The sequence below is a fragment of the Staurois parvus genome, unplaced genomic scaffold (assembly GCF_062004578.1).
Source record: "Staurois parvus isolate SC_StPar_1 unplaced genomic scaffold, SC_StPar_1.0 ptg000540l, whole genome shotgun sequence".
NCBI lineage: Eukaryota > Metazoa > Chordata > Amphibia > Anura > Ranidae > Staurois > Staurois parvus.
This window is the reverse complement of record NW_028318336.1, coordinates 1,555,762-1,582,580: the sequence shown is the minus strand read 5'-3', so window position 1 is coordinate 1,582,580 and position 26,819 is coordinate 1,555,762. Positions and strand designations below refer to the sequence as shown.

The 26,819-nt window shown below is 45.2% G+C and overlaps 1 protein-coding gene across 2 annotated transcripts in view; it reads right to left on the bottom strand.

Annotated features, from left to right (window-relative positions):
- Positions 1 to 3,583: 3,583 nt before the first annotated feature.
- The window catches only part of LOC149451429 (laminin subunit beta-1-like), a 176,945-nt gene continuing 153,709 nt past the window's right edge, over positions 3,584 to 26,819 (bottom strand). For both annotated transcript variants that reach the window (XM_089690710.1, XM_089690709.1), the window contains exons 31-35: positions 26,397 to 26,604; positions 22,098 to 22,239; positions 14,176 to 14,352; positions 13,623 to 13,779; positions 3,584 to 11,497 (exon numbers count right to left, since the gene is read on the bottom strand). In XM_089690710.1, the coding sequence (XP_089546836.1) occupies positions 11,364 to 11,497; positions 13,623 to 13,779; positions 14,176 to 14,352; positions 22,098 to 22,239; positions 26,397 to 26,604 (818 nt within the window). In that variant the 3' untranslated portion in view covers positions 3,584 to 11,363. The remainder of the gene's footprint in view (positions 11,498 to 13,622; positions 13,780 to 14,175; positions 14,353 to 22,097; positions 22,240 to 26,396; positions 26,605 to 26,819) is intronic.

Below are 26,819 nucleotides of genomic sequence, written 5' to 3'. Positions count from 1 at the left end.
CTCTATATGCAGATGCAGCTTCCCCAATCCAGACATACAGGGGGGCCGCACGGGCCACCTGCAGCATGGGGCCGGGTTGGAATTGCGACCCCTGTAGGTATGCCCCTGGTGCCCACCCAAGAGCTCGTCCCAACTCGGCAACCTTATGTTAGAAGAAAATGAACAGGATGCACACCAATGATTTCACAGTATTTTAAAAATATGATTTCAATGACATGGGTGCACAGCATGACCTACCGCCTGTCATCCACCTGTTATAACGCGTTTCGCCCAAAGAGCGCCTACTCATGGACATTGTTTTTAAACACTGTGACATCACCAGTGTTCGACTCACTCTTTTTCTTTTTTTATCCATTGTTGCATCCCAGTACAACTGCAGCCTCTTTCAGACACTTCCTGTCCACATGACACCCCAGCCCCTTTAACTAGGATCTTCCTTCTTCCTGGAGAGTTGGGAGGTATAGAAGATGTCAAACATTTGTGAACACATCTAGGAAATTAGAAGGTGTATGTCAGAAGTGCCCGCTACAGCTTTCACCTTGTGACATGCTACAAAGTTACAATGTACAGTCTGATCACTAGGGAAGATAGGACTGAGGAAGTGCTTCCTGCCTGCCTTGCTGCCTGCAGCAGACTGATGACATCATCTCAGCCTAGACAAAGTCCACACTTCCCATCTGTTCCTGATTTAAAGGGACTGTTCCAGGGGTGGACTGACAACTCATGGGGCCCCCAGGCAATAGGGTATCATGGGGCCCCTTTGTCCTCTCCAACACCGAAAAGCCTATGAAAAAGCCAATGAAAGGTACCAGGGGCATCCCATGGGGCCCCCTACTGACCACGGGCCCTCGGGCAGTGCCCGAGTGCTCAAATGGTCAGTCCGCCCCTGGACTGTTCCTATATTGGAAACAAGTCCCTCTGTTCCTTATCACTCCTCAAAAGTCCATCTTCCTGGTCTGTATGAAAAATATTCACTATAGCGGTGTGTGTATTCATAATTATTTACATTAAAGCTATTTTCTCTAAAGGTTGAATGTTATCCATTTATACAGAATAGCGTGAATCAGGAAAATACTGCAATATGGCCACTAGATGGCGCTGGTAAGCAAAGTAAAGAAGTATTTATTTACATAATGGTCAGCGCCATCTAGTGGCCATAAGTTGGTATTTTCCTGATTCACTTTACTCTTTATAAATGAATAGCATTCAACCTGGAGAGAAAATAGTTTAAAAACATTCAATTCATGCTGTTTTCCAGGATGAATAGCTCCACAATTTTATAAATACACCCTTATGTAACTACGAAAAGTGTTAGAATGTTCTAAGTCTCTTATAAAATCCCTAAATTAATATAAATTATTATCGTGGGTTTATTCAATTATTTTTTGTGGATTCATTCTTCATGCTCCCTGTCTCTGGGGGTGTGACAGGTTGGTTCGGTGACCCAATTAATATTTATGTTTCATTTGTATAAGTGATGAAAGAGGCACCACACAGCCAGTCTTTTAAGTTCCAAAAGTCAACATCGAAGTGTTGTTTCCACCATGCCTCATCGACACACAATCCCGTCTGTTGATGAATCTTTCACACAAGTTTTACATCACCAACCAGTCATGAAATGTCTTTACTTCGCCCGTTTAATCTCGAAGAATGAGCCCCAAACCAAAACAGAGCCGTGAACGCATGACGGGAGAGCATGAAAGAAGCGCTATTGTTATTCTACCCTCGGGGGCCAATGGTGGGACCTTTAATATCAACGTATTTATTTCATTTCCCGTCCAGGAGTCTAAACATTTCGAGGATAGACTCCTTCCACCAACACTACTGTCTCTGAAAATTGCTCTGTGTGTATATATATATATATATACACTATATTGCCAAAAGTATTGGTCGGCCGGCCTTTCCACACACATGAACTTTAATAGCCCCCCAGTCTTAGTCCGTAGGGTTCAATATTGAGCTGGCCCCGCCCTTTCCACACACATGAACTTTAATAGCCCCCCAGTCTTAGTCCGTAGGGTTCAATATTGAGTTGGCCCCGCCCTTTGCAGCTATAACAGCTTCAACTCTTCTGGGAAGGCCGTCCACAAGGTTTAGGAGGGTGTCTATGGGAAGGTTGGACCATTCTTCCAGAAGCACATTGGTGAGGTCAGGCACTGATGTCGGGGGAGGAGGCCTGGCTCGCAGTCTCCGCTCTAATTTATCCCAAAGGTGTTCTATGGGGTTGAGGTCAGGACTCTGTGCAGGCCAGTCAAGTTCCTCCACCCCAAACTGGCTCCTCCATGTCTTTATGGACCTTGCTTTGTGCACTGGTGCGCAGTCATGTTGGAACAGGAAGGGGCCATCACCAAAGTCTTCCCACAAAGTTGGGAGCACGAATTTGTCCAAAATGTCTTGATATGCTGATGCCTTAAGAGTTCCCTTCACTGGAACTAGGGGGCCAAGCCCAAACCCTGAAAAAAAAACCCCACACCATAATCCCCCCTCCACCAAACTTTACACTTGGCACAATGCAGTCAGGCAAGTACCATTCTCCTGGCAGCCGCCAAACCCAGAAATGTCCATCGGATTGACAGACAGAGAAGTGTGATTGGTCACTCAAGAGAACACCTCTCCCCTGCTCTAGAGTCCAGTGGTGGCGTGCTTTACACTACGGCATCAGATCTGATCCATTATGCTCAATCTGCAGAACCGATCCATTCTGCGGGGATCGTCGGAGGGGGTGTCACCAAGTGTTACCATACCGGGGTGACACCAACCCTAGGGACGTCCCTGATATATATATATATATATATTAAAAAATTACTGTTTGTGCAAAAGTTTTAGGCAGATGTGAAAAACTGCACACCTGCCTAAAACATTTGCACAGTTTCATATATGTGTATATATATATATATATAATATATATATATACATATATATATATATATACAGTATATATATATATATTTATTTATAATATATATATATATATATATATATATATATATATGCAGCCGCATACAGCAGTATCACATAATTATTTTCTTCTACAACCCCCCCTGTTGCCTTGGGGCTTGCATGGAACTGTGGATGGGGGACACTCTATAGATGACTCTGTACCGCTTCCCCCTACAAGAGGAAATGCCTGAAAACGGTGGGATCTCCAGGTATTATTTTAATAAAAACTTCAGATAATAAAAATTACATTTGATATTACATAAACATTTAAAGGTTATATGAGATTTTAAGGACTGAGTTTTGGTCTACTATAGTATAAAGGCAGATGTCATGAATGAACAAAAACATGACTTTTTTGTAAAAAGTATTTATAAAAAAAATGCTTGAGACATTTGCACAGCCACCACAAATAATCCCCGTAATTTGCCTAATGCATTTATTCCCTGTGATCGCCAGCTCCATCTAGCGGCTATAATGTGGTATTTTCCCAATTGAGGCATTTCAGGAAAATGCTGCATTATGGCCACTAGATGGAGTTGATGGAAATAAAAGTATTCGGAAAATTACGGGGATTATTCCTGGTGGCTTTTCCATAAATAGATCCTTAATATTGTTAGAGTAAAACGCTAAGTCAACTACCTGGTGGGTTTTCTTTTTCATATATTTATTTGCTTGAAGTACAAATTTTTTATAACATTCTGCAAATACAAACATATCTCAGACTCGCCTAGAACACACTGAATTCCAGTTGTTATTATGTTACTTTTTTTTTTTTCTTTCACAATGTCTTGTAGTAGCTGGTGACCATCCAGGGTCACGGAGATACACATGGTCATGGATGAAATCGTCTAAAGTAGGTTATCAGGTTTTCTGTACACAGAGTATAACCAAATAAAAACACAATACATGGGGCAGATATGGGGCGAATGAGGAGGATGAGTTGGCCAATGTGCTCAGAGCTATAGTCCAATTTTAGACGAAAGTGTGCATTTTCGATAAAGCAGAAATGACTTGAAGTAGAAAAAAGGCAAAAAGTTTTTAAAAAAAATTGTGGGTAAAATAAGGAAGGGTTATAACCCCTATCAGTTTTTTTGCCATCTGTGCCCCATTGGGGAGATTTCCTTTCACTTCCTTTCCCATTGCCAAAACAGGAAGTGAGAGGAAATTATTATTATTATTATTATTATACAGGATTTATGGTGCCAACAGTTTGCTCAGCGCTTTACAATATAACGGGAAACAATACAGCAACAATACAGTTCAATACAAGAGGGTTAGGAGGGCCTGATCCTTGGAGCTTACAATCTAGGAGGGAGGGGCTAGTGGTACAAAAGGTAGTAACTGTGGGGGATGGACTGGTTGGAAAAGTAGAAGATTCCGTTATTAGCTGAGGGCAGGATAGGCTTCCCTGAAGAGAGAGGTTTTCAGAGATCGCCTAAAAGTGAGCAGAGTAGGCGATAGTCTGATTAATTGGGGTAGAGAGTTCCAGAGGATGAGGGAAGCTCTGGAGAAGTCCTGGAGACGAGCATGGGAGGAGGAGACAAGGGAGCTGGAGAGTAGGAGGTCTTGCAAGGAGCGGAGAGTACGGTTTGGGTGATATTTGGAGACAAGATCGGTGATGTAATTCCTCCAAAGTGAGGGAATCCCAGAACTAGTGTCCCCATTGGAAGATTTCTCCTCTATTCCTGTATTGGTGACAACCCAAAATTCTTTTTTCTCTTTCACTTTTGGTGATAACGGTATACACGAGAGGTTGAATCTCCCTAAAGGGAACAAAGACAGCAATAAAAACAAGACAGGGGTTCTAATCCCTATCTATTCTATTGAATGCTTTTAGTTATACTTTAAACCCACAACAGCAAAATCAGTCTGTAGATGCAGTAAAGCACGCTTGTGATACTCACTGAGGAACCTAAGGGGTTAATCCTCTGCATTGTGTAAAAAGGCTGACAAGTAGTCCCTCTGCACTGCACTCTGTTTGATGCTCTAGGATGGCGGGTCAGCAAGCTCAGACCGCGATCTACCAGTCTCCTGGCCACAATTTACTGGTTGCTGACATGGGGGGGTGCTGGGGTGGGCTATGCTCCCCCCAGATTTTAGTTGTGCCCACCAAAGCCAAATCTATTTAGGTGGGGAGGAGCTATGCTGAGTGCTCTGTCGAAAGTGACCCCCTGTCCTCCACCCTGCCAGCAGTGACCCCTGTCCTCCACCCTGCCAGTAGTGACCCCCTGTCCTCTGCCCTGCCAGCAGTGACCCCTGTCCTCCACCCTGCCAGTAGTGACCCCTGTCCTCTGCCCTGCCAGCAGTGACTCCTGTCCTCTGCTCTGCCAGCAGTGACTCCTGTCCTCTGCTCTGCCAAAAGTGATCCTTGTCCTCTGCCCTGCCAAAGGTGACCCCTATACTCTGCCCTGCCAAAAATGACCCCTGTCCTCTGCCCTGCCAAAAGTGACCCCTGTCCTCTGCCCTGCCAGCAGTGACTCCTGTCCTCTGCCCTGCCAGCAGTGACTCCTGTCTTTGCCCTGCCAGAAGTGATCCCTGTCCTCTGCCCTGCCAGCAGTGACTCCTGTCTTTGCCCTGCCAGCAGTGACCCCTGTCCTCTGCTCTGACAGCAGTGACTCCTATCCTCTGCCCTGCCAAAAGTGATCCCTGTCCTCTGCCCTGCCAAAGGTGACCCCTATACTCTGCCCTGCCAAAAATGACTCCTGTCCTCTGCCCCACCAAAAGTGACTCCTGTCTTTGCCCTGCCAGAAGTGATCCCTGTCCTCTGCTCTGCCAGCAGTGACTCCTGTCCTCTACCCTGCCAATGGTGACCCCTGTCCTCTGCCCTGCCAAAAGTGACCCCTGTCCTCTGCCCAGCCAGCAGTGACTCCTGTCCTCTGCCCAGCCAGATGTGGTCCCTGTCCTCTGCCTTGCTGACCCCTATCCTCAGCTGTGCTGATCCCTGTGCTTTGTCCTGCTGACCCCTGCGCACAGCCGTGCTGACACTGTACACTGCCCTGCTGACCCTGTACACTGCCCTGCTGACCCTGTACACTGCCCTGCTGACCCTGTACACTGCCCTGCTGTACACTGATTTTTTATTGCACTCCCACATCAGACAGGGTTTATACTGTATCTCCCTCTATCCATTTGTGAGATTTACACAGCTCTGTCACACAGCACAGGCCTTTCTGGCAGGGCAGGAGACCTGATTTTCATCTGCTGCAGTTCAGTAACCTTTTACAGGTCTTGACCCTCCCCCAGCGTGTATCTGGACAATGAATGAGAAGCGGAAGAATGATGAGCTCACCTCTCTGTCACTCTGCTCCCTCTTCCTGTTGCACCACATTATGGCAACACACAGGCTGGTGCACAGCTGTCCAAATTCATGCTTCTCTTGCCCCTCCCCCATCCTGTGACCAGGAAAAGATGGAAGAAAATGCTGGCACATATCTTTGGCCAGTCAAAAAAAAAGTCTTTCTTTGAGCTTGATGACTTGGGTTCAGCAGCAAGTTCTCTGCCCTTCGAAGTAGGGGGTCACCCAGACTGAGACATCCACATGTAATAGCACCAATGAGAGGGCTGAAACACTTTTACTACTTCCAGAAAAAGCAGCAGGCAGCCAACACATTTCGGGGGCAAACCAATCCCCCTTCATCGGGGCTTAGGCAACGTGTTGACGTGTTTAACGGGCTCAACACAAAACTTCTGAACAATCAAACCTGTGGCAGGGGATAAGCGGCAATACAGCCAGTGAGTCCTGTGTGCCGGTGTCAGGGGCAATATTTTTATCCGAAACGCGTTGTCTGCATATTGATTGTTGTGGAATGAATGAGCGTAAAATGGAAGTTAGCTCATCTCCTATAAAAGAAAAAAAAGTAGAAGCGTAGACCAGGAAGCCACCTGGTTCCAAAAGTGTCCAATAGGCTTCGGTTTTCCCAGCAAACACCTGTCTAACGCATTTCACCCCCCCCCCATTGGTTTAATCATAGCAGTGCTTTACAAATAAGCCCATGAGCGGGTGAAATGTGTTAGAGACGGCATGGCTCAGGAGGTGAAACTGAAGCCTATTTTGACACTTTTGGAACAAGGCATCTTCGCGGTCTGTGCTTCTTCTTTTTTTATTTTATTGGTTGAAGTCAGCACCCAGCAGCGTTTGAAATAATTTGTCTGATTGCCTCGAGCGGCACTTTTTGTTTGATTAGCTCATCTCCTGTTGAATTTGATCTGGCATCAGCCTCTATAAAGCAGGGCCGGGGGGCAAGATGAAGAAGCAGCACAAGGAGCCAATCAGATCATGTGCTGACAAGAAGCATACTGATAGGGGGAGAGAGCAGAGTGACAGAAAGATGAGCTTATAACTGTGCTACTTCTCTTTTCACTATCCAGCCTGGCTGAAGGTAGATCCAGGAAGACCTGTGCTCAGAGGAGGTGGGTTGAATGATGCTGGTCATAAGACTAGAAAAAAAAGTACTGCGGGTGCGATCTCTGGACTGATAGTGAATATTGAAGCAACAGCTGATTTTATTTGAATCTTTCAATATCCTACTCATTTGTATATCACTGTTGTTAGCAGGGGTTCATATTTATAGCCCAACTAAAGTCATTTTCTTTTTAGTATTTGAATAGGGTGGGGGAAGAGTTAACCCTTTTTTATGTCTGTTTGTGGCCCCATTGGGGAAAGTTTCCTTCACCTCCTGTCTCGGTGACCAACCTTCCAACCAGGGGTGGACTGACAACTCATGGGGCCCCTGTGTCCTTGCCCACACTCAAAGCACACCCAAAAAAAGCCTATAAAAAAGGTACCAGGGGCACGTCATGGGGCCCTCTACTGACCCCGGGCCCTCAGGCAGTGCCCGAGTGCTCGAATGGTCAGTCTGCCCCTGCTTCCAACCCTTCCTCTCTCTAAATATGTTTCTGTTTGTGTCCCCATTGGAGAGATTTACCATACAATCTGTTGTCCAGTATTCTCCCTATTTACTATCAGCCTATAAGCCCTGATAAAGGGCAGTGTTAAGCCCCCGAAACGTGTTGGTCTTTTTTTTTTTGTGGCCTCCTGCAAAGATTTTCTGGTCTTCTATTGTATCTGTGGCCCTCTCATTCTCTCCGCCCCTTCTTGTCCTAAAAAAGGCAGCAAGGGGAATGGCAATGAAACGTTGTCAGCTGCTCTAAAGTTGCCCATAGTTGGGGAAAATTTTGAGCGAAAATTCTTAGAAAAGAAACTTGATCTAATTTTTCTAATCATTAGTGGGGTCAGATCGCCGTTTGTTTTTGACCGCAGTGATGGGAAAATTTGAAGAAGGATGGAAAATATCTAAAAATGGAAGCAGTTTTGTTCGGTAAAGTCCATTCATTTCAAAATCAAATGTTAAAAGCAAACAAAATCTTTCGAACAAATGTTCTAAGGAGGCTTTTCTTCAGAATTTTCATTTGAAATTCTAACCATCTTTGGCCAGCTTAACCCTCTCCCGCACCATCTAAAACCAAATAGAACATTTTGGTTGCTATTAGGACTAAGGGTCATTCAAAGGCAAAGAGTGACATATGCAGGCCAAACATGGGTTGAATGCCAAACGATTTGTCAATTAAAAATCGAAAATTTTGTGTGTTTTGTAATCCAATGGTGCCACCATTAATTTCAAAATTCAACCAACCAAGTCTTCAATTTCACCTCATGTTATTGCTGAAAAGAAATTTTGTTCCCGGGAATCTTCTTTTCTTTCCAGGTCACAAATTTGTTAGTTTTTTAAAAAAAATTTCCAACATGCCCAATTAATTCAATTCGATTCGAAAAACGGCCCTTGCTGTGGCCCCACTAATGGTCGAAATTCGAATGATAATTCAAAATTACGATTTTTGACAGAAAAATTGTTCGGTATTCAACCTATGTATGGCTGGACTAAGCAGAGAAATGGCTTCCTTCTTACAAGTTGGTCAGACCTGATTAGTTGGATACATAAATTACAATCTGATTATACAATCTCGATACAATCTGATGCAGTGTGGAGGACTCGTTATGGTTGAACTCCTTTTTATCTCTCAAATATTCCTTTCCCCTTGAACAGTAAAAACACAAATATTTTACATTTCTTACACCTTTACCCAGTGAAATTCATCCTCCTTAATGCCATCACTTCTCTTTCAACGTTTTAGCAATGTGGGGGAGGTTTGTAAGGGGGGGGGGGGTAGAAGTAGGGTAGCACTTTAGAGTGGGATTACACCCTGTCTCCAGCCAATTTGGGCCGGTCTTCCTTTTCCTCTTGTAGGGTTTTTACATTGGGGATGGAGCTGCTAGTGTAGCGGGGTATTGAATTACCAGAACCATGGAGAGCTCCAGCAGGTGGTGGTATTTGAGCCACATGTCCTCCCCACCCAAGTGGGCCCAGCTCTGGACCTTATCCAGTCATTCAAGAGAATAGTTTTGTGGGGTCTACCTATGTCTTAGATCAGTGGTGGCCATGTACTTTGAAACCTATGGCTAAGGATACAGACTTTAATCACTGGTGGCCATGTATTTTGAAACCTACAGCCACGGATATCAATTTAGATCACTGGTGGCCATGTACTTTGAACCATATGGCTAAAGATACAGACATAAATCACTGGTGTCCATGTACTATGAAACCTTCAGCTAAGGATATGGACTTAGATCACTGGTGGCCATGTACTTTGACACTATGGCTAAAGATATAGACTTAGATCAGTGGTGGCCTTGAACATCAAACCTTTTGGCAAAGGATGCAGACTTAGATCAATGGTCTCCTAGATTGTAAGCTCTAACGAGCAGGGCCCTCTGTTTCCTCTTGTACCAAATTGTATTGTAACTGTAATGTCTACCAATATTTTGTAAAGCCCTGCGCAAACTGTTGGCTCTATATAAATCCTCTATAATAATAATAATAATAATGGTGTCCATGTACTTTGAACCCTACAACTAAGGATACAGACTTAGATCCCTGGCAGTCATGTAATTCGAACCCTATGGCTAAGGATACGGACTTAGATCACTTCTGGCCATATACTTTGAGCCTACGGCTAAAGACACAAACTTAGATCAGTGGTAGCCATGTACTTTGAACCTTATGGCTAAAGATACAGGCATAGATCACTGGTGGCCATGTACTTTGAAACCTACAGCTAGGGATATGGACTTAGATCACTGGTGGCCATATACTTTGAAACCTACAGCTGAGGATATAGACTTAGATCACTGATGACCATGTACTTTGAAACCCATGGCTAAGGATACGGACTTAGATCACTGGTGGCCAAGTACTTTGACCCTATGGAGGAGATGTTGAAGTTTAATTGTTCTACCATTATTTAGATGCCATAATGCCTTTTTACCAATCAGTAAAGACAGAAAAGCAAGTTCCCTGACTGCACATCCCATTAATGGGTGTGCTGGGATGAGTATGATGCAATGTATGGCACGAAGGGTCTATATACCGCATGGTCTTTTGAACTGTGAGGGAAGGTGTACTGGTGTCCTTTCCTGTAGCCCTCAGGGGGTCAAGCAGAGAGTGGTGGATCCCACTGCTGTCCTTGAGTGTAAGAAAGGGAGATAGAGTTGACATGGAAGCTTTGGGCACATCAAGTCTCTCTACAGATACAGGAGATTCAAGTCAACCACTCATTGACTCTGGGGTTGCTCCTATTTTAGGTCACATGGCCATTCACAACTTGGCAAGCCACAAAGGTCACAATATGTTGATGAGTCCCCCACCTACAAGGAAGAGATTCCCCAACCTCTTATTCTCATGTTCTACAGTGGGCCCCCTGGAGCAAGAACTGGCCTATCAATGAGTCATTACAGGTTTCTACAACCAGCCGTACATTATAAGTCATCGCCTCTCTTCAACCACAAGGGAATGGTAACATGAGAGAGCAGTGGTGACCAGTCATCCTAATAGGAATCTGATGCCCTAAAGCCTCTCCACTGTATTTGAGGTGTCTAAATGCATTAATTGTAGCAATATTTTGGAAATAAAGTTTAATTAGCACATATCGGAAGTTCAGATTTAAATAATTAAATCAACTTTCAGTATGTCCATTCAGGCATGCCCTTGCGTGTCTAGCTGTTGGTGATTGTACATTCAGATTTTTTTGTGTTTTTCTTGCTTTAGACCTGGTTAGAGTTTTTCCTTTTAAAAGATAGGGAGGTGAAACGTGCACCTGTCACACCCGCAATGTATATAAGCCATTTTCTGGTAGACACCAATGTAAAGGAGGTCCCTATGAGGCAGTGATGTACATGATCAATCAAAATGGCGGTACAGATGCTAAACTACTGGCAGTATTAATGATAATAAGGTCATTCCATCAAACAGTCCCTGCATGTAAAGGAGACAGGCCACCCACAGGATGGGGGATGGTGGGGGGTACAGTAAAATTAAGAATTGGGATGAATGGGGATTTGTGGCATAGGAGAGATGTTTGCCATGCTAACAGGTTGCATAGACATTGGACTTTTCTCTGATTATATTCAGTAAAACCATCGTTCTATTCTCCAGGTCTTGAAGTTCCTCCATTTTCCTGTTCATGTCCTCTTCATTGTCTTTGAACTTCTGTCCAAGCTCTGGATAACAAAGAGACAATGCAACAGATCATCCATCAAAATAAAACCCAAGGGGCCATTTCCTAGTTCAGTATGTGCAGAGTCCCCAGAAGAACCCTCATAGAAGGGGTCTCAAAACTATGGCCCACTACAAGATTTTATCTAGCCCAAAGCTAAGGTTAGTGGCGTATTCTCCATGTGCACAGGTTGAGGATTAAATTCAGCAGAGGCTCTGCACAAAGAGAAGTATGGATTTTGAAACATACTGTACATACTCACCTAGGAGGATGCAGCCTTGATCCAAAGCTGCATCTGTCCCCCCGCCGCCTCTAAGGCTCCATTCACACTTGTACAACTCCAAAGTCACGCAACTTTGGATTGCAACTTTGATACAACTTTGGATGGGTGCGCTTTTATGTGACTTGTTGTCCCTCTGCAAAGCTGACCCACTGTTGCATGTAAAACACTCAGGTACAACTTTCATGCAACTTTTGAGAGTTAACATTGAAGTTTATGGCTCTCAAGTCACATGAAAGTCACATGAAAGTCACATGAAAGTCACATGAAAGTCACATGAAAGTCACATGAAAGTCACATGAAAGTCGGATCAAAGCGGTGCATGAACTACTTTGAAGTCGCTGCTACTGTAGCGAGTTCCTGAGCTGCCAAAAGACGGCAACAGCATGGTTGGCTAGTTTTGGGAGGGCGTACATAGACGTCCTCCCAGAACCACACCCCCCTCGCACCACCCCATCCCCCCCCGGGGCGCACATTGTGCGTGATCTGTCCTTCAGACACAGCTGATCACATGGTAAAAGGTGTCTTTGATTGGCCCTTTACCTGGATATGTGATCAGCTGTGTTTGAAGGACAGATCACGCACAGTGTGTGTCCCCGGGGGGGGGGCGCGGGGGATGTGGTTCTGGGAGGATGTCCAATCACAGCTTGTCAGGAATGGACTCAGCACTGGTGGTGGGACTCACCTGCCATGTGGGCTGCAGTACCAGGGCTGGCCAGCGGGTGCTCTCAGTAATCAGAAGCTCACTCTTGCAGGCAGCCATCACCTGAGGCTGATTGCAGGAGGTGTATTTAAGGAATGGCCAGACCTGCAGGCAGGGCCTTGGTGTTGTTTCCCATGAGCCCCTGTACCTTGTATCCTGTGTGCCTGTTCCTCTGCCTATCTGATTTGTTGTCGACCCTGCCTGATCCTGACCTCTGTTGACTTCTCCTGCTCTGACTCCTGGCTCATCCCTGACTATTCTTCTGCCTACTCCTATGCTGTTTGACCTCCTGTTGCTGTACCTTGGCTCGTGACCCGTTTACTCTTTGCCTGCTGCTTTGTACTGATCTGCCTCCACCGTTACCGAGCTTGTCTTACTACGCTACACTCCATACTGTCATCCATCCATCCCGCACGGATCCAGTCACTACTGTCCGAACCTGCCAGCCCCTTCACATCAGGTTTTCCCCTGGTACATAACCTCAGCGGACCCCTCTACCACAGTTGGGTGCACTCAGGGGCCGCGACCTGGTCTCAGTCCTGCGTGCGCCAAGTCCATCCCCACCATCAGGGGCTCTGGTGAAAAGGCAGACTGGGGCTTAGACTCCGCGCCCTGGGGAATCCTGTTCTGTGGGTCACTAGAGATCCCGCAAGGCGATGCCTGACAGTACCTTACGGCCTGCCTGACCATTCCACCTCTCCAGCCTGACTACGCCTGTGTTCCAGAAGCCTGCTGTTTCCCTGTGGCAGTCCACACATCTCTGGTCATACCCGGATCCCTGACACAGCTGATCACAGTGTAAATAGGAAATGCTGGTTAAGAACCAGTAAGTGGTATTTCTCAGGGGGACATCTACACTTATCATCAGTGCCCTGATAGAATGCATGAAGGTGAAAAACCTTGAGTCTTTAGAACCGCTTTAAGCATCTGCATGGTTGTGGCGGGGACATCAGAGTGTAATCCAGTTTGGAGTAGACTGATGGGCTCTGAAAACTGATGCAGAATAGGCTGGTTCTGTATAAACTAAATACATCAAATAACCTGGAAAATGATATCAGGATAGGTAGTAGAGATAAGGAGGGCATAAATCTGGAGAGCAAATCAAGTATATCATGAGATATAAAGAAACAGGTCCACATCACTTACTATCTAGCTTCTCCTTGGCATCCGTCGCTTTCTTTAGCAAGTCCTGAGCCTCGTCTTTTATCTGCTGTACTTTCTGCATGGCTGACCCTGAGGAGGTGTCCACTCCTCCAACCTTGTCCTTCAGGTCTCTGTAGTTGTTCTGGACCTCTTCCATCTCCTGGAAGTTAGAACACAGGACACGAGAATGAGTTTCTTATGGAAATTCTGTGAGTTACCCAAACTGCCATACTCTGTGAGTCCAAATTATTAACTTTCAATAAATATGCCCACAAAGATTATTATTTTGAGCTCAATAAGACCATTCTCAAACAACCCCAATGGGCCATTTTTTCAGGTTTCAGGATAGGACAGTCTGTGTTGTCCATAAAAGAAAATAAGACTTCCAAGGAAAGGTAGAGGATGAATGAGACTCTTTAATAGGTCAGATACTATGCTAATTGGGATAAAACCAAAGCAACAACTCATATTTAAGGTGTAAAATGTCTTCATGCATGGTCATTTTATGTTTTGGATGAACTGGACATTATCTGGTTTTTGAACACCAGTTTTGTACCTTGTCAAGCCCGTCTGTGGCCAGCATAGCCTTGGTGGCCTTTTGGTTGGCCTCGTTGGCCTTCTGTCTGTTGGATTCTACTTTCTTCATTAAAGCTTCTACCTCTGCGGCCAGCTTGGTCAAGCGATCCATTATGGAGTTCTCCTTTTCCACCACCTGTGTAAGGTTTTTCAAGGACTGAAAAAAATACAATGGTAAAACAGGGCCAGAACACCTACAGTATACATTTATATTGACAGCAGGGTTGGATATATCCAGTCTAATATGGGGGTGCCATAAAAAATGTCAGGGGTGCAGAGGATGGGAGGTCAGCAGGGCAGAGGACAGGGGTCACAGCTGGCAGGGCAGAGCTCCTCCTCCCCATACAATGCATAACCAAGATCAGTATAGTGTCAGGCTAGGGCAGTAAAGTATCAGATTAGGGTGGTATTGTGTCAATTTAGGGCAGAATAATGGCAAGTTAGGGTAGCATAGTGGCAGGTTGGGTCAGTATTGTGGCAGGTTAGGATAGTATAGTGGCAGTATAGTGACAAGTTAAGGATGGCTTTTGGAGGGGGCGCAACTAAAGTCTGGGGGCCCATAGCTCACTCCAACACCCCCCTAGATCCAGCCATGATTCACAGCATATGACATTGCAGTAATAACAGATGTTAAATGGACTTGTCAATCTGTAGTAAAAAATATTATGAATATCCATCGTTTCCTAGACTTTTGGTAGGAACACTGACGCTTGGCTCAAGTATCTCTTGCTCAACCAAACCTAGATGTACTGCCATGGCAGTTTGTGAACAGAATGAAACCACAGCCTAACCCCTTGTCTACCAAGGTACGTTTAAAAATGTCCTGGTATTCTAGGGGGTAAAGCAAGCTCACCACTACTGCTGCATCCGTAATCCTGGTATTGATTTTTACAGCCGGCAAAGAGTTTTCAGGTATAAGTGGTCCGGGAGGCTCTAGAGATGCCCCTCCCCCCACTGATGGTGCCCTCTTTGGTTCCTCTGGGGAGCCCATGGCCACGGTAAAGTGTTGTATCAGTGAGAGCAGATGGTAATCAGAGAACACTCGTTCCCCGATCCACTAATGAACCCGGAAGTAGCGTGCATTACATCACTTCCAGGCTCACAGATGTCATTCCTAGGCTACTGTAGCAGAGAATGCAGCTAATCAAGCACAATCTGTGCTTGATTACGTGCGGTGGAGGCCATGCAGGACATTAGCGGTCTAACTGACCCCTAATGCCTCCATAAAGAGAACTTGACACTTGCTCATTCTATCACACAGGGACTTGTTAGCTCCCTTGTGATAGCAATTGAGGGGAAAAAAGAAAGAAATTAATAAGTGTAAAAAAAAGTATATAAAATTATAAAAATTATTTTATAAAATGTAAAAGCACCCCCTCATCCCCTTACACACCCCAGTGCAATTGCACAGCATAGGGCACATGTATGTAAACGTAAATTGTGCCACATGTGAGGTACTGTTGTGACCATTAGAGTAAGACCACAAATTCAAGAGCCATACAGTAATTGAGAGGCAACTCTAAATTGTTAACCCATAAAGATTTCTAAAGCACTGCCTATGGAGAATTTTGGGTATCATAGTTTTTTTGCAATTTTCACAGGTACATGTAACTTTAAGACTTGACATGTTTGGTATCTCTTTACTCGGCACAACCCAATCTTTGTATTTTACCAAAAAGTTTGACAGCAGCATTGTTTTTCTGGGAAAGAAATGAATGAATGAAAGAAGGACAAACGGGATTGGTGGAGTCCTGTGGACTGACAACCCTGCTTGGGATTTACAGTGAAGCAGAAGTTCTGCCAAAATAGGTTAAGTTAGGATCACACTGGTTTTTTGGCAGATCCACAAGTAGTTTTCTTCTGTACTCACACAGTTTTAAAGAACATAGGAAAATCTGCTTGTTTTGTACAGATTTATTTTTATTTATTTATTTCAGGTACTTATATATCGTCGTCAATATTACACAGCGCTTTACACATATATATATTGTACATTCACATCAGTCCCTAACCCTCAAGGGGTGTACAATCTGAGGTCCCTAACTCACATTCATACATACACATACTAGGGACAATTTAGACAGGAGCCAATTCACCTACCAGCATGTCTTTGAAGGTTGGGAGGAAACCAGAGCACCCAGAGGAAACCCACGCAGGCACAGGGAGAACATGCAAACTCCAGGCAGGTGGTGCCGTGGCTGGGATTCAAACCAACGACCCTAGTGCTGCCAGATGGAAGTGCTAACTATTTAGCCACTGTGCTAAATGAATATGCTTGTCTTTTTAATTTGCCTAGTATACAGGATGCCAAGGATGGGTCCTGAACAGAAGATACATTTCCCATTATTTGTGCTGTGGTTCCTTTAAGGGAGACAATGTGAATGAAATTTTGAAATTTCAAGGGTTCTCACCCATGCAGGGTGAGGGGTCCAGGGAAGTCCAGTTGGAGAGGAGAGAATGGACTCACAATTCTCTCAGGTTTGGTAAGTCCTGGAATTTGGAGAACATTTGGATGAGAAAAAGCCTCCAAACTTTAATTACAGGGACTTTTGTCCTGAAAGGGTTAACCCATCTGCATAAAAAGGCCAGAAAAGGAACAAGAAGCAGCCATCAGGTAGAGTATCTGTGAGGAAGAGTATGAGAAAGAGTGGTGGACTGCTTGTGCATGAGAGTCTGTGAAGCGCCTGGAGACCAGACCTTTGGGACCCTGAGGCAGGCAAAGATGTAACCCTGGTAAGGGACACTTTTTCAGGCAGTGAGCCAAAAGTTCGATTTGTACCAGGAGTGTAGGCTTTTTTTTAATGTATTTGATACTGCAAGCAAGCTGTTTTGTTTGTCCTGTTTAAAATAAAAGACTGCCTTGCTTTTACCTATGGGGCTGGTTGGTGAACCTGGGCTCCCCAATATTACACCAGATATTCACTTGATACACACTGCAGGGATCAACAGTTTAAAAAATAAAGCGATATTGTATAAATACAACCCACAATAGCTCTGCTGGAAACAATCAATCCAGACATTTCAGTAAGGCAGCGTAATCAGGGAACAGATTAGACAAACCTAGCCTATATCTAGAGTAAATGTCCATCCTACCTGAAAGATATGGCCATTATCACCCCTTATGACTTCTCCCCAGCTCACATTAGCCAACTGGATGCCTTCCCAAGCTGTACAATCTCTGCCCTGATCTGACAGACTCTAGGAAAGGAAGCAAGTCACTGTAATAGTAGAGGGAGGACACAGCCAGAGCTGTATGGGAATAATAACAGGAAAGGGAGGGAGCCACCATTGTAATACAGAGGCAGCAACTCCTCCGCAATGGTTAACCCATCACTGGTGCACATAATAAATGATGGCTGGTCACAAATGGCCTATTATTCCCATAAAACCGCAGGTGGACATCCTTCTGAGATATCCTGTTATACGTAAAGAGGTCACATTCACACCAGCATGCTCCATAATATTTGTGGGACGTTGGCCTACAGTCCACACCTAGAACTTTCATCATTTCCTCTACTACACAAAGGGCCTCGAATATATAAGATGGTGTCTGGATTGTGCTTGAAGGATCACCTTATAGATAAGTAATGTAGGTTCGCATTGGGTGAATGTTTGTATTTGTGCCTATAGAGCAGAGTATCTCAACCTTTATTCAGTTGTGGCACCCTGTAAAAGTATGCAAAATTTCAAAGCACCCCAGTCTAAATAACATACATGTCGCTTATCAATGAGAAACTTGAATCTTGGATGATGAACACAACCATCGTGAAGAAATTAACTACATATCAGAAGACCCCAACACATCAAAGTTCCCCATCAAGTCAGAGGCCCCACTTCACATCAGAAGCCTTCATCACATCAGATGCCCTTATCACGTCAGAGGTCACCATCACATCAGATGCCCTTATCATGTCAGAGGTCCCCATCACGTCAGAGGTCACCATCACATCAGATGCCCTTATCATGTCAGAGGTCCCCATCACGTCAGAGGTTTCCCCTTCACATCAAAGACCCCATCACGTCAGAAGTTCCCCCTTCACGTTAAAGGCTTCCAACACATCAGAGGTTCCCCTTTCACATCTGATGCCCCCATCGCTTTAGAGGCCCCCATCACATGAAAGGCTTCAATCATGTCAGAGGTTCCCCCTTCACATCAGATGCCCCCATCACATCAGAGGCCCCCATCACATGAAAGGCTTCAATCATGTCAGAGGTTCCCCCTTCACATCAGATGCCCTCATCACGTAAGGGTTCCCAACATTTCAGTGGTTCCCCCTTCAAGTTAGAGGCCCCCTTCACGTCAGAGGTCCCCCTTCACATCAAAGGCTTCCATCACGTCAGAGGTTACCCCTTTATGTCAGAGGCCCCCATCATGTCTGAGGTCCCCCATCATGTCAGAGGTCCCCCATCATGTCAGAGGTCCCCCCTTCCTGTCAGAGTTCTCCCATCACATCAAAGCCCCCTATATTTCAGAGCCCCCCCATCACATAGTCAGAGGCCCCATGAAATAGTCAGAGTCCCCCATCACATGGCTAGTGTCCCCCATCACAGAGTCCTCTCATCCATTTCTGGATCTCATGCTGGGAGCACCCCGGGGGAACCCAAATTGTGGTGTGGCACTTTGGTTGAGAAACTCTGCTATAAAGTATAGAGGAAGAGGAAAGCCACAGTTGGTGGCATTCTAAGAGCCATCATGTCAGAGGCCCCCCCTTCATGTCAGAATTCTCCCATCACATCAAAGACCCCTATATTTCAGAGCCCCCCCATCACATAGAGGCCCCATGAAATAGTCAGTGTCAGTCCCCCATCACGTGGTTAGTGTCCCCCATCACAGAGTCCTCTCATCCATTTCTGGATCTCATGCTGGGAGCACCCTGGGGGAACCCAAATGGGTGGTGTGGCACCTTGGTGAGAAACTCTGCTATAAAGTGTAGAGGAAGCGGAACTCCACAGTAGGTGGCATTCTAAGGGCAATACAATGGTAACTAGCTAAGACAATTCATCTTGGCCCATAAATTCTTTCCAAAGCCAGGCAGGGAACAGTGGGGTAACATGTTATATCATGCAGGTGTCTCTGACTACCTAGATCACTCCTTATTGCCATCTAGAGGTCCAGAAATAGCTCAACAATTTGAAAACAATGCATGAAAGTGTGTCACTCGTAGTTCTAGCTTGCCACCAGTTTCTAGGTGGTCCAGCATTCCCATACATACTTTACAACTTTACACATATCCAAGAACAGGGAGTTTGCATCGCATTATTGGAGCCCAACATAGACTCAGACCTTCCAGTCTACATACAAGAACACCAATTCAATGGCCTTTGTCTATTATCCTTGGTGAGGTTGAATAAAGAAACAGGTCCATCCCTAAACAGGGACATAAGTATAAAGCAGTGAATGTCGTTCAACATTCACTACAGGTGAACCTTCTTGGTGCATATGTTTTAACTGAAAGTCACATTGAGTTCTTTATAAATACGCCCCTTACAGTGTATCTAAAGACAATTTTTTGAGTGAGTGGTGAGGGGTTAGAACCTCTGTGAAATTTTTGCTGTTTGTGTTCCTGTTAGGAAGCGCAGTTCTCTGCGGTAATATGCGCGTTATATTAATGTAGTTAATGCTCATTACGTTTCTTAGCATGTTGAGGTGCTATTTGTTTTAAATAATACCCCAGGGCACTAAAACAATAAACTGTACCAACCAACATGTGTTGTGCCTCATAGCCAGAAACAATGCATGTCTGTTTTTTGGGAGGATGAGGTGCATTGCCATAATGTGACGCACATTACAGTGTGAAAAAACAAGCCTTAACACATGTGCATTACATTGCCAAGGTTTGCACGGGAACTGGAACAAAGGGGAAATCTATTATTGGGGAAACTGTTCTAAAAGGCATTTCCCTCACTTTGGAAGGGTTTATTCTCACTTCACTTCATACAGGACAGGATGTGAAGGAAAACCTCTCCAACATGACACACAGTGGTGTCGCTAAGGATGTTGTCACCTGGTGTGGTAAAACATGGTGTCACCCCCATCCAATCATTTTTATACTCCCCTCTCCACAAAGTACAGACCCCTCTCCCTCATTACAGACCCCCCCTCCACTAAGTATAAACCCCTCTCCTTCAGTACAGACTCCCCTCGCTCAGTATGCACCCCACCCTCCATCAGTACATACACCCCTCTCCACTAAGTATAGACCCCCTTGCTCAGTACAGACCCCCCTGCCAGTCCATATCCTCAGTATTGACTGTCCTCAATACAGGCCCCCTCTTAGTACAGACCACCCTTCCTTGGTTCCCCCCCCCCCCCTTAGTACAGACTCAACTCCCTTCCAGCCCCCTTTACCCAGCATGGAACTGTACAGATCTCCAGAAGTCTCCCTTGGGAGGGCGGAGGGGTTGGAGAAGATGGGCGTGAGCAGAGTTGGGGAGATGGAGAAGAGGGGAGGTGAGCAGAGCTGGGAGGATGGAGAAGGGGGAGAAGGTGAACAGAGCTGGGAGGATGGAGAAGGGGGAGAAGGTGAACAGAGCTGGGAGGATGGAGAAGGGGGGGAAGGTGAGCAGAGCTGGGGGGATGGAGAAGAGGGGAGGTGAACAGAGCTGGGAGGATGGAGGAGGGGGGGAAGGTGAGCAGAGCTGGGGGGATGGAGAAGGGGGGGAAGGTGAGCAGAGCTGGGGATGGAGAAGGGGGGGAAGGTGAGCAGAGCTGGGGATGAAGAAGGGGGGGTGAACAGAGTTGGGGCGGTGGTGAAGAGGGGGCGGGAACAGAGGGGATGGAGAAGGGAGGGTGTCACAGGGGTGGACTGACCATTAGAGCACTCGGGCACTGCCCTAGGACCCGGGGTCAGCAGGGGGCCCCATAAAATGCCTCCGGTACCTTTTTTATAGGCTTTTTTGAGTCTGAGCAAAGACACAGGGGCCCCATGATCCCCTATTGCCCGGGGGCTCCAAGAGTTTTCAGTCTGTCCCTGGGGGGTGAGCAGAGTTGGGGAGGATGGAGAAGGAGGGGTGAACAGAGTTGGGAGGATGGAGAAGGGAGGGTAAGCAGAGATTGGGGGGGTGGTGAAGAGAGGGTGGGAGCAGAGTTGGGGGGAATAGAGAAGAGGGGGGGTTGAGCAGAGTTGGGGGGAAGGGGGAAGGGGGAGTGAACAGAGTTGGGGGGGGGGTGAGCAGAGTTGGGGAGGATGGAGAAGGGGGGGTGAGCAGAGTTGGGGAGGGTGAAGAGGGGGCGGGGGGGATGGAAACACAAGACAGTCAGCAGACGGGCTTCTATAGGAGGACTCACCGCGGCTGTGGCCTTTCTGGCAGTGGTCACTATGGCAGGCAGAGGTGTTGCCGCACATACACCGGATGTGCCCAAATTCATTCTCTTGCTACCGGATGTCTCTTTCCATTCACTGCCGCGCCGCCTTTATCCTTATCCTTCAATAACCCAAAGATAAGCCACACGGAAGGGGGGGGTGGGGCAGTCCAGTGGCTTCATGAAGCACAACAGACACCCCAGCCCAGGGACCAGGATTGAAGACTGAAAGGAGCCATATGGTGCGCGTGAGTGTGACAGGGAATAATGTGACAGGGGGCCGCACGGGCCCCCTGGAGCAGGGGTGGAGTTGCAGTTGTGATCCCTGTTGGTGGAGTGGTGTCACCCCTCTGGTGGGTGTCACCTGGGTGTGGTCTGCTCTGCCATAGCGACACCTCTGATGACGCAGATGGCAAAAATTAACCAAACACTTTTTCCTCAGCTTTCTGAATGAGTGTCCAGCTCAACCTGGCAATGGCATAAGTAGATAAAACTCAGATTAAAGTAAAATTGGTTGAACCTTCTAACTTTTGTACATTTGTAATATTTCCGGGATTACATAAGAAATGGTTAATAATCTAATGATCAGGAGTCCTTACATTGTCCATGGTGTTCTTCAACCTTCTGATGCTTTGTTTGGTGGCATTGAGCGCTTTCTCTGCCACTTTCGCTTTGTTCCCAGCCTCGTCCAGCAGAGATTTTGTTTCGGCAATGTTTCCGCTCACCCCGTCAGCCCTCTCTCTGCATGAAAGAAGAATGAAGACATTTTTATTGGATTCCTTTTCACTTCAAAGCCCAATTGGTAATGAGTATGAGCCGAGGAACGACATATCTTGACATGACGTTGGTTAAGCACAAAGCGATTTGTGCATATGGATGAAATATGGATACAGTTATAAAGCGAGGTGCTGCTGAGGTCAATGGATATAGATTATAGACAAATTTAAAGTGGTTGTAAACCTCAGAAATTAAATATGAATAAAGCATATCCCTCTATAGTGTGTACTTCTCTCAATTAAGAGCTCTAAGTGTCATTTCTGTCTGCTGTTTCGTTCCTCTGCTATCAGCATGAGTCACTTCTAACGAGGTTTCCTGACACCAAGAGAAAAATGGTGACAGGGGAGGGACCTCCAGCAGATTGACAATCTCAGCTCTGTTCCTGTGTGCTGTGTGAAGAGTGGGTGTGTCCCTTTGCACCAATCAGCTCTCAGAGCTCTCCTCACTGATGTAACTTCAGCTCCCTGCCCCCTGCTTTTCAGAGCTGAGAGATCTTGTGTACATTCTTCACTTTGAATGGATGTAGGGGAAAGATGGCTGCAGATAAACAGGTACAACTTATGTAGGAGGATTTGTTCAATCCCTGTGTATCACCTGAGGCCAGTCACTTCATTGGGTATATGGAAGGGTTTACAACCATTTTAAAGTGTATGTCTAATTTTTTCAGCTTTGATAGAGTGGGAAGGATTAGAACCCCTGTTGGGTTTTAATATTATCTAGAGCTATATTAGATTTGTCCATACTTTCTGTTCAGATGACAACATTTTCACAATGTTGATCTTTTTTTTCCTTTTTTATTATTTTTGGGGGGGGGGGAGGGGAGGGTACTTGAAGTGTATCTCTAGGTAAAACCTTTTTTTAGTATTGGATGGTGAGGGGAAATCCAAAATGTTCAAGTGGCCCCTAGAACAAGTGGTAAGGTCATATCATCTAATGGGGCCGCTGGTTTTAGGGGACAACTGTCCAAGTGAGGAAATCTCTCATTTTTAGAGATTTCCTCTAACTGTTTGATGCGTCTCTGGGACATGAAGGAAAGAGAATCTATTTGTGTACTGTCATTTTGGAACTTTTCATTTTCTCTTTTTGTTAAAACATAAAATTAGGAGAATGAGAACCCTTTTTTTGGTACAAGAACAATATAACTATGAAAGGAGCTATCACAACCGATATTCAGTATGCCTACCCGGTGGCTTCAACACTCCCTTGGGTGCCACCATTATGGGACATGTTCAGATGTGCCCATGGGCTTTGGTTCTTGGCAGAGCCCATTGGCATATCTGTGCACGTGATTTTCTGTGCACGTGTAAAGACAGGGAAGGTTTCTGACTTCCCTGGTAGCAGTCTTTGCTCATGCGGGAAACCCAACATGTGTGCAGATGGTCAGGAAAACCAGTGCATGAGCATATGTGTCCAAGGCTGCTGTTAGAAACCATACAGCTAACTTGACAGGGCCCCCACCCCAAAAAAAAAAGTTTACTATGCTTTATTTATGATTGAATACAGTGAGTGATTAGTATCCATCACTCATTGTGTTCATTCAAGAAAGGAAGGGGATGGTAAATGTTCGTTATTTAGAGGATCCTTCCACTACTCTCCATCCTGAAGGACCCTATTGTGTGCTTGCAACTGCTGGTGGGAAGGAGAGGAGGGAAGTCGGGAGCACTACGGGGGTGGGTGCACACAGGGGAAACTGGCAGGGTGAAACGGATGGTGCACATGCAGGGTGATGGGTGTGGCAAGGAAGGCAGTTACTGGAACCGATCCCCTGTATGGCTCTCTCTGCAGCAGCTGAAAGCCAGCAGGAGGGTGAGGAGAAGAAGCCAGCTTTCAGTTGCTGCAGAGAGAGCGATACAGGGGATTGATTCCAGTAGTTGCCCCTCCCGCCATACCGATCCCCCTCCCTACCCACATTCGATTCACCCAGCTGCCTCAGCCCCCCTGCTGGCCTGGGCCCCGTTCAAGAGGACTGGTGGTCCCCGCTTATCCACAGCCCTGGATGTGTCACAGGGCTCTCTGGGGACCCGAGACCTATGGCACATGTGTGCAACAGCAAGTTCTTGCCTAGGTGAGAATTGCAGAAGCGCTACTTTGCAGAACAAATAAATCACTTAAAAAATTTAATTCGTAGGAGAAGGAGGAGGGAAAAGCTAATGCAGCACAATATGTCCTTTAGTGTGAAGGTCGGATTTAAAGCCCATTGCACCCTTAAAGCCCCCTCCCCTTTAATTTTGCCTCTTCCGTTGACTTCATTGGATTTTGCCAAATTGGAAAAAAAATTGCTGCATACTCCCTATTTCACTCCTCCCTGCTATCTATCACACACATTCAGTGATTAGTTGGAGTCGGGGACCGTGCTGGAATGGTTCACTTTAGGAACCCATTTAGTTTTGTTTATTCGTTTTTTAATTTGATCCAAATATTTCGAATTCGGTCGAATTTAATCCAGTTTGACCGAATCAAAAAGTAACAAATCGGCATTCTAATTTTTTCTTTTCTAAATTTGAATTTCGGAAGATGGTTATATTCTATTTTATTCTATTTTACTCTATTGATTCTTCTACTCTAGGGTTTCCCAATCAGGGATCCTCCAGAGGTTACTGGGGGTTCCTTGAGCAATGAGAAATTTGTGCCTTTCAGATAAGTTCCCACTGACACCATTGATCTTTTTAGCCATGTGCAACATGGTAATTCTTCCCAATGACCACAAGTGTAAGGAACATTCTTCCCATTGACCATCACACTAATGTATCATGAGTTGTAGATATAGTAATTTTTAGCAGGGGTTCCCTGAGGCCGGAAAGTTATTTCAAGAGTACCTCTGTGTTGAAAAGGATGAAAAAGGCTGTTTTATTCCATGCTATTCTATTCTTTTATTTTCTATTCTATTCTTTTCTGTTCTAATCCATTCTATTCCTTTGTTTTCTATTCTATTTTATTCTCTTGTTTTCAAATTCAATTTAGTTTTCAAATTTGATTCGAATTCAATTTGAATTTAGGTTGTAATTTTTGTTATCTCCGATTCGTTTAAATTCATTGCTTTTGTAATTGGGAAGTTAGATTAATTCTAATTGGAAAATTAAATTCAGATACATCAGAGTCTTCAAATAACGAAAAATGTGTCCGAATTCCACAAATTTGGAATGAAACGAACCGCACATGTCTGACATGTACCCTAAGTCCTGAAGAAGGTGACACCTAAAGCCCTGAAGAAGGGGGAGCCAATTCCCCCAAAATGCATTGGCTTAACTTGTATATCCATTATCTTCAATAAAAGAATGTAACCCTTCCATCGAATGTGGTGTTACTCTGGACTCTGGGCGCTCCTTTCTCTTCATCTGAATACTTCTGGAACTCACACATTTAGAGAATTTTTAAATGTTTTTACATAAGATTCTCACCACTTTCATGCAAAAGTCACACAATTTCGAAATTGAATTTGTTTGAGAAATGTGTCATTGCTGAATAAACGTTGTGTGAATCTTGTGTGAAAAAATATCATGGTAGCGTGGATTCAGAGAGGCCTTTTCTGTTCTGGAGTTGTGATGACCAAAATGGGAATTTGCAAACAAGCTGCGTGAGCGGCTCCCATTATCATCACATATTTTCCTAACTACAAGAGCTCCGTGACATCTGTAAAATAATAAGCGGGTTTTGCTCTAACAGCCCAGAGGTTTTCTGTGAACACATCTGGAATTTACACACAAAGCTTTGCATCTTTCTCCCCGTGTATTTTATAATTAACCCATCTGCAAAAATAATGAACACTTTAGACAAACCTTCCAAACATCAATTAGTGATCACAGATTTAACCTTTCTACGGTTGGGCCAACTCCTGAAATAATTTAGTAGCCATTTTCTTGGCCAACCTGTTATTTGGACTATCAGTTCAAAAGGAGAAAGTGGCTTTTCTGAAAGCAAAAACCTCCAGCTATAAAAGTAACCAGGCAAGAGGAACTGCCTCGAGGTGGGTACAGATTTCCACGAGTTCCTTACCTGGCCTCCATAGCCTTTTCCAGGAGTAGCTTGGCAACATTTACACTCTCCGATGTAATGTTGAGGATCATGTCCATCCCAATGAGGTTACTAATACTCTCTGTGACAGATTTCCACAAGTTCCTTACCTGGCCTCCATAGCCTTTTCCAGGAGTAGCTTGGCAGCATTAACACTCTCCGATGTAACGTTGAGGATCATGTCCACCCCACTGAGGTTACCAATACTCTCTGTGATCTGGTTGATTAGAGCAGCAATATCTCCAGAACTGGCCGGGAGTGAGATGTTCAGCACTTGCCTTGCTACCAGTTCAATGCTCTCTGGGTCAGCTCCTTCCTCTGTGGACAGGGCATAGAAACAGATTTAAAAATCACAATTTTCCGATATCATTGGCGGGCAAGTAAATGTGACTTTCTACTACTATCAAAGCTGTAAGATTGTCTTGCCTTCAGCTCACTGGTCTCTGAGAACAGGTGTAAGTTGTGACAAACTATAACTCTATTATAAAATTGGCAGAACTCTTTGCCTTCTTGCTGTCTTCTAAATTGGCAGC